The sequence below is a fragment of the Primulina huaijiensis genome, chromosome 4 (genome assembly GCF_012295235.1).
Source record: "Primulina huaijiensis isolate GDHJ02 chromosome 4, ASM1229523v2, whole genome shotgun sequence".
Classification (NCBI taxonomy): Eukaryota; Viridiplantae; Streptophyta; class Magnoliopsida; order Lamiales; family Gesneriaceae; genus Primulina; species Primulina huaijiensis.
Window position 1 is genome coordinate 21,640,921 of NC_133309.1, and position 8,969 is coordinate 21,649,889.

At 38.1% G+C, this 8,969-nt stretch overlaps 1 protein-coding gene across 1 annotated transcript; it reads left to right on the forward strand.

Annotated features, from left to right (window-relative positions):
* The first annotated feature begins 507 nt into the window (after positions 1–507).
* On the forward strand, positions 508–2,436 carry LOC140974973 (uncharacterized). The gene has a single exon (XM_073438466.1). It carries the CDS (start codon positions 508–510, stop codon positions 2,434–2,436), a length of 1,929 nt encoding a protein of 642 aa, XP_073294567.1.
* Positions 2,437–8,969: the final 6,533 nt, after the last annotated feature.

The following is an 8,969-nucleotide window of genomic DNA, read 5'->3' on the forward strand; positions in this document are numbered from 1 at the left end:
GAGTTAATTGAGTTACGTGATAACTTGGTTAGAGAAAATCCAAGTTCTTAAAGATCAAAATCACCAACTCGTGCACCAGCATAATCAGTATAGTGCACAGACTGATGCTCATATTCCTGCTGGATACTGTGGAAGTTCTTAGTGACCAGAATGCAGTTCTGCATGGTCATATTGAACATCTACAAGCAGTAATAGCCAACCAAGAAGAAGAAGTTGAAGAGGATCCAGAAGAAGAAGAAGAAGTTGAAGAGGATCCTATGAATTTAGATTTGGGAGAAGTGATAGATTAGACTATCAGTAGTAGTTCTTTGTAATACCACTTGTTCCATTTGAATTTCTGTTTTCATTTTCGAAGTTCTATTGTAATTGCACTTTCTTGGGAAATCAATAAAATTTATTTCTATCCATTGGTTTCATATTTAAATTCTGAGCAATTACTCAATCATTGTGCTTCCTTTGTTTAGTCCATATTCTACCAAAACCTTAGAACTTTCATATGTGTAGGAAATGGACAGAAGACCAGTAAGAAATAATCGCAATCCTCGTTACAATAACCGCAACAACAATCGCAATGACGAAGATGCACAACAACAACCACCACCAGCAGTTGGCCTCAGCCAGGTGGATCTGATGGCTATAGCCACGATTGTGGCAACCACATTACAAGGGTTTGTCAACCCTAATGCTAATCAGCCGCCGCCGCCACCTCCATCTCAGAATGGGACGAAGCAGCACTATGAGGCTCTCCGAAGAGCAAGAATCCCAAACTTCGATGGAAGCTCCGATCCTGAGGTCGGACAGAATTGGGTGAAGGAGGTGGAGAATCATCTTCGACTCCTTGAGGTTCCACAAGAGATCAGGGTAGATGTGATTACACCTTTTCTTGTGGATAGAGCAGCCAAATGGTGGGAAGGAGTCTCACCAACCATGTTAGGGACGGGACCTATCACTTGGCAAAGGTTCCGAGAGGCATTCCTGAGGCAGTACTTTCCGACAGCAGTTCGAGTGCAGAAGCTGTCAAAATTTGAAAGCTTGGTTCAAGAACCCAACATGACAGTGGTGGAGTATTCATCCAAGTTCTACTCATTGGGAACTTACTCCCCAACCATCATGGGAAATGAAGCCTTGAAGATTCATCGCTTCAAGAAGGGATTGAACAGCCGCATTCAATATGCCCTTGTTGTTATCGAGCCCAACAGTTTTGATGAATTGATGGGAGCCGCCATCAGGGCTGAAAACGACATTAAGAAGCGGGAAGGCGAGAACAAACTCAAACGTCCTCAGCCTAGCCAGTACCAATCGGGCCAACAATTCAAGAGGCCTAGGTTTTCGAACAACCAATTCACCAGTGATCCAGCCAAAGGAACCACTCCTTCTCAATCAAGCAAAGAGGGAGTCAAGTGCCGAAATTGTGGATTCACTCACACTGGTGAATGCCGTAAGAATTCTGGAGCTTGTTTCCGTTGTGGAAAGATGGACCACCGCATTGCTCAATGTCCTTTTCCAAATCCAAGGAATGGTCCAGCAGACGGAACAACTCCAAACAAGCCTAAGGACAACAAGCCAAATGCTCGAGTCTATGCTATCACTCAAGAAGAGGCTGACAACTCCAATGATGTCGTAGCTGGTACCATTTTAATCAATAATATACCTGCTTATGTGTTATTTGATTGTGGTGCTACGCATTCATTCATGTCTAAAAGATTTGCCAAGAAGTTAGGAGCTAAGCTTGATAACTTAGAAGAACCATATAGAGTAGCAACTCCTGCAAATTTAATTTTAGAAACTCGCACTCTATATCGGGATATTGGTGTTCTCATAGATAATCAGAGCTTCAAGGCAAACCTGATTCAACTAAACATGGTGGAATTCGATGTAATTCTTGGAATGGATTGGTTAGCTAATAATCATGCTTTAGTAGACTGTCATGGAAAGACGGTAACCATCCAAGTTCCACACCAAGAGAAAATTTTATTTCATGGCAAGACCAAAGAACGAAAGACTATTTTTTCTGCTTCTCAAACTTGGAAAGCCATGAAAAGTGGAGAAGAAGTTTACCTAGCCATGTTAAGGGAGGTAAAAAAAGAAGCTGCACTTGCACTAGAAGAGATTCCGGTAGTACAAGAGTTTCCAGATGTCTTTCCTGAAGAACTCTCGGGCACAATCCCCGACCGTGAAGAGGAGTTTGAGATCAACTTGATTCCTGGGGTTGCACCGATCTCAAAAGCACCATACAGAATGGCCCCAGCGGAATTAAAAGAACTCAAAGAGCAACTTCAAGAGTTGTTGGATAAGAAGCAAATCCGACCAAGCGCATCCCCGTGGGGAGCTCCTGTCCTGTTCGTAAAAAAGAAGGACGGAAGCATGAGATTGTGTAACGATTACAGAGAACTGAATAAGATCACAATCAAGATAAGTACCCACTTCCAAGAATAGATGATCTGTTTGACCAACTCAAAGGAGCTACAGTCTTTTCCAAGCTCGACTTAAGGTCAGGCTATCACCAACTGAAGGTCGAAGCAGAAGATATTCATAAAACAGCCTTCAGGACGAGATAAGGCCATTACGAGTTTACGGTAATACCGTTTGGACTGACCAATGCCCCCGCAGCATTCATGGACCTCATGAATAGAGTCTTCAAACCTTATCTTGATAGGTTTGTGGTTGTATTCATAGACGACATCCTTGTGTATTCACAAAGTAAGGAAGATCATGAGGAACATCTTCGCCTCACCCTCCAGACGCATAAAGAAAAAGAGCTGTTCGCCAAGTTCAAGAAATGCGAATTCTGGTTAGAGAGCGTCACATTCTTGGGACACATAATATCAACAGCAGGAGTATCTGTGGACCCTAAGAAAGTAGAGGCAATCTCAGATTGGCCTAGACCAAAGAATGTGACAGAAATTAGAAGTTTCTTGGGATTAGCGGGCTATTACCGGAAATTTGTTGAAAGATTTTCTTCAATAGCCATACCTCTCACCAAGCTCACACAGAAGAACTCTAAATTTCAATGGAGTGAAGAATGTGAGCAAAGCTTCGAGACTTTGAAGAAGAAGCTTACCTCCATTCCGGTGTTGGTATTGCCAATTGACGGCAAAGACTTCACCATCTATAGTGATGCATCTAAAGGAGGCTTAGGATGTGTACTCATGCAAGAGAGAATGGTGATTGCATACGCGTCAAGGCAGTTGAAGCCGTATGAACAGAATTACCCAACACATGACCTCGAACTAGCTGAAGTAGTGTTCGAGATAAAAATTTGGAGACATTATCTTTATGGAGCCAAGTGTGAGATTTTCACTGATCACCAAAGTCTCAAGTATTTGTTCACTCAAAAGGAACTAAATATGAGACAAATACGGTGGATTGAACTCATGAAGGACTACGACTTGACGATAAGCTACCACCCAAGCAAAGCCAACAAGGTAGCAGATGCTTCAAGTCGAAAGAATACGAGTAAGGTGATCTTGACATCACTTTCAGCACAACCCTGTCTTCGAGAGACAATCAAGATGAGTCAAGATAGAGATTCCGCTTTGGTGAAACTGAAAGAGCAAGCTAAAGAAGGGAAATCACCAGGTTTCGAGATAGACAACAAATGAATCTTGTGGATGAAAGGACGATTGTGCATACCAGACATCGATAACCTTCGACAAGAAGTAATGTTTGAAGCACATAAGTCAAAATTTTCAGTTCATCATGGCAGTACCAAGATGTACAGATATTTAAAGAAGAATTTCTGGTGGAGTGGAATGAAGAAAGACGTAGCAATGTTTGTTTCTAAATGTCACGTGTGCCAACAAGTCAAAGCAGAGCACCAGAGGCCTGGTGGCCTTCTTCAACCATTAGAAATCTTGGAATGGAAATGGGAACATATTTCCATGGATTTTGTAGTTGGTTTACCAAAGTCGAGACAAGGTCATGACGGAATATGGGTAATCGTAGATAGACTCACGAAATCTGCTCATTTCTTACCTGTCCGCATGAATTATAATTTGGACAAGCTAGCCACATTATACATGAATGAGATCGTACGATTACATGGAGTACCAGCTAGCATACTATCAGACAGAGATCCTAGATTTACATCTCGATTTTGGAAGAGCTTTCAACAAGCTATGGAGACTAAAGTTACTCTTAGTACGGCATATCACCCTCAAACTGATGGCCAAACTGAGAGGATAATACAAACTCTTGAAGATATGTTGAGAGCGTGTGCTCTAGATTTCAAGGGTAATTGGAGTGAACATCTGCCCTTAATCGAGTTTGCGTACAATAATAGTTATCATAGAAGTATTAGAATGGCACCATACGAAGCTTTGTATGGACGAAAGTGTCGATCACCACTATACTGGGATGAAGTAGGGGAAAAAGCCATCGTTGGACCCGAACTGATCCAAGAAACAGTGGATAAAGTGGCTATGATCAAAGAGCGACTAAAAGCTGCACAAGATCGACAGAAAAGCTGGGCTGACATGAAAAGAAGACCCGTTGAATTTGAAGTTGGAGAGAAGGCATATGTGAAAGTGTCACCCATGAAGGGTGTAATCCGATTCAATAAGGTTGGGAAACTGAATCCCAGATACGTCGGACCATTTGAAATTCTTGAGAAAGTGGGAACACTTGCTTACAGATTAGCACTTCCCCCTGATATGTCAAGAATCCATAATGTTTTCCATGTTTCGCAATTAAGAAGATATATTTCTGATCCTAGTCATATTCTTGAAGCTGGACCACTGTTGGTTGAGGGAAATTTAAATGAACAATTGAAGTACGAAGAAGTTCCGATTCGAATTGTGGATTTCAAAGACCAGGTACTGAGACGACGAACTATTCCATATGTCAAAGTACAATGGTCCAACCACACCGAAAGAGAAGCTACTTGGGAGTTGGAAGAAAAGATGCGAGAACAATACCCTTATTTCTTTGAGGATCATGTATAGCCAAGTTTCGAGGACGAAACTTCCTATAAGGAGGGAGGGATGTGAGAACCTGAATTTCCAGCAGAAACTAATATTTCAGAAGCTGGTATTTTTCCAGCAGATAGAATCCAGCAGCAGACAACAGATAAAATCCAGCAGCAGAAGAGTGAGATTCCAGCAGACAGTTACTGATTCAACTTAGACTTGTAACTGAAGCATTAACATGGAATAAAGGCTGTTAATGACTGATTATGGTCATTAATAGGGAAGCCAACAGTCAGAAATGTGCCTATAAATAACAGTCTCAAATCTCTGATTGGTGTTACACAAATCCTGAGTTATCACTTGAAATTTCGAGCTAAAGAGTGCATTTTCGAGCTGTAAAAACCAGTAGCAAGGCAAGCAGATTCCAGACTTCAGTAACCAAAATTTCTAGCAAATTACAGTAAGTAGGCTATGTATAAATATCTTGAAATCAGTTTGATAATTCCTGTTTTAAGTATTTCTGATCTCTGATTTTTGAAGCACTGAAACTTAGTGAACTAATGGTAGGAATATATATTCTGAACATGACTGATTATTGATTACTGATTACTGGCCTCACCCCTTAGAGGAGAGAACATATAGGGGACTGATATCAGTTTAGCCATGAAATTCACGAACGTGCTCAGTGCTTACTTGTTAAATTTCTGATTACTGATTACTGAATACTGATTTCTGTTCTGAAAATAAGAATTCATGTATATTATTCGTATTACTGTCTCTGTTAAAAATGGTTTTGAAAACCGGGAGTTATTCCCGCCCCTGCTTACTGAGTGACAACCATATCACTCACCCACCAAACCCATCTCAGATAAGAACGAGGAAGAAAAGTTAGAAGAAGAAGAGCAGATGCAATTCTGGGGCTGGTGAAGAAGATCGTTGTTTATCAGTTCTAGTTTATATTTATTCCGTTGCATTTGTTAAGACGTTGTTATATCTGATTTTACATTTCCGCTGTGAAACATTATTAATTGAGTTGTATCAGACAATGAATATTCAGTATTATGAATAAAAGACTGGTTTCTGAAATTCTGTACTTCTGAGGCTTGTTGTTTTCGAATGTAAATTTGAGAGCAACGCCGGTGTCGACCAACTCCGTCCCGGGGCGTGACAGTAAATATGAAGGAAAAAAATATTACAAATTCTAAGAAATTTTAATGTTCCAATAGTTGCCCAAAGCAACAAGTGCACCATCACGGTTAACCAGGTGGAGAATTGATTGCTTAATTAGAGTAAATATGATAGATAAACTATGCAATCAGATATCAATATTTTGCGAGTACTGAAAAAGAATGGGAAGAGTGGGGATGCATTTATTTTATTTTTATATAAAAAAATTTATAAATAAAAAGGAAATAAATAGAAGCAAAGGTTGAAGTGAGGAAATCTTGACCAACCGCCTAAGGATGTTTATTAGGGATGACAATGGGTCGGATTTGAGTAGGATTTCATATTTTTCATCATCGTTTATACTATTCATATTCATCCCCATCCCCATCCCCATCCCCATCAGCATCAGCATCCTCATCTTTATTTTTATTGGGTATTCAATTTCATCGATATCTTCGTACTCGTAGGAAGATTGTTATTCATACTTTACCAAAATTTTATTTTACCACATGTAATTACATTTTCTCAAATTTGAATTATTTCGAGTAAAATAGGGATATTTAATAAATTGTTGAGAAAAACAAAGAAAAAAATAAATATAAAAATTATAGAAGAAATAACAAAAAATTAGAAATAATTTATCCTAACAGCATTATCCGACAAAAATAGCATCAACTCTACACTACTAATTTTCTAATTCTATACAACTAATATTGTTCAAAAAAATTATAATAGAATTAACAGCATAGTTGAAAAATCATATATATGTTTGTGTATACATATATTAATTTAATCGGGTATGAGTATGATTCTTTAAGACCCGCATGCATCTCCATACTCGAAAATCTTCATACCGGATTATCTATCTATTTAATCGGATAAAACTTTTCATCCACACCATGTTCTATTCGGGTCGGGTATCGAATTCTATGTCAGATTCTGAGTAAATTGGCATCCCTAATGTTTATTGGATCTGATCAATCTGGAACAAGTATTATTTGATATTGTTCAACTCGGAACCGATTTAATCAGTTTTGAATCAAACTAAATTCATCATGAGTATTGAACTAGATTGAGTTGCTTGAAAATGAATTCAGATTTTAATCCGATCTAGTTGAATATGATCTAATAACATTTTTTTAATCAATCTGCTTCATAATTAACTCCTTATACGTTAGTGATTGGAATAAAATAAAACAGTGATTCTAATTATATTTTAATATGGTTCAGTTTGATTTCGGTTTCGGATTGAGTTAATTTTATAATCCAATACATTCAAACCAGATTAACATTCCTTTATCCTACAATACAAAACTAGTGTAATCCTGTCAGGGTCCGGTTTAATAACGTCCTTGGCAATCGCGGTAGATGAGATCCTACCTATGTGGGCACTACCTTCACTTCATTTCAACGAGTAAGATCTTGTCACACATACAATTTCCAAAAAAAAGTGGGTCCTATATATACATGGGCAAATCTTGACCATCCATCCTATCATGGAGCAATACCCATATGAGTAGTATGAAATAAACCGGCAAGCACCCCACGGACGCTCTTTCTCAGGGACCAAATATTTTAAAGTATGGACGAGTCAAGGACGATTGGGTTTTTTTTTTTTTTTAATAATCTTGAACGTTTACAAAGTTTTTTCTTGCCAAGTAAGACAAAATCGTTGGCAAAAACCTAAGTTTTAAACTATGCAACCAAGGAAAAATGTGCTTCTTGTCCAAATCATACAACTTGAGCATGTTGTCCAAGAATTTAATATGGTCCTTCCAACGGCCTCCCCCCTTGATAAAGTCGACCTAGTAGACCAAGACCTTATCTATCAATTTACCATCACAAAAATTGATTGAATAAAACTTTCAAGATTATTCAAATATTCCTTGAATAAATCGTCTACAAAAATTTAAGGTTATGTGCAAATCCTAACTCAAATTAGACAAGAATATCTGTATCGTTAAACAGTCTTACAGATATTTATTCGTGAGACAGGTCAATCTTGTCTATATTTACAATAAAAAGTGATACTTTCGGCATAAAAATTAATATTTTTTCATGGATGATCCAAATAAAATATTTGTCTACATAATATTGACCCGTGAAACTGTCTCACAAAATATTTTGTGATTAGACAATTCAAGTTGCCACATGGAACTCACATAAATTCTTCTTTCTACCACAAGGACAATATCACATGGTTGAGCACCATATGATAAATTAGTAGTAGTCAAAACGGCTAATCATCTATACATCACATTAACCAAAGTTACAAATCATTGAAGAGAAACATCAACAACATTCCATTTGATATATTTCACTTTATCAATAAATTTTTAAATATAAAATTTAATTTCATATAACACAAAATCGAATACAAATAACATCGAATCGATCTATATTTCGAGTTTTATTTGATATTATGCTTGATTTAGTATTATAATCAAGTTAAAAACTTGTCTGAGACGGTCTCACATGTCGGATTTTGTTAGACATATATCTTATTTGGGTCATCCATGAAAAATATTACTTTTTACGTTAAGAATATTACTTTTTATTGTGAATATTAGTAGGATTGATTCGTCTCACAGATAAAGATTCGTGATACCGACTCACAATAAACGTGATCTATAATCAAAGGGAAACTGTCCAAAACCATACACAAGCATATTCTTTCTTGCACCAGTCAATGAACACGGTACAGGGATCAAGCTCCAGTACCCATGTAGAATGACAAGAAAGCCCATGTCTAAATTCATAAAATATAATATGAGCTGGGCATTTTAGTCATTTGACTGGCTGGCTCCTATGGTCATTGGGGGCAGAAGACAAGGGAAACGGCTTCCTTATAAGTGCCACCGCGCTCACCTCGGAGGCTTCAATACAAACACAACT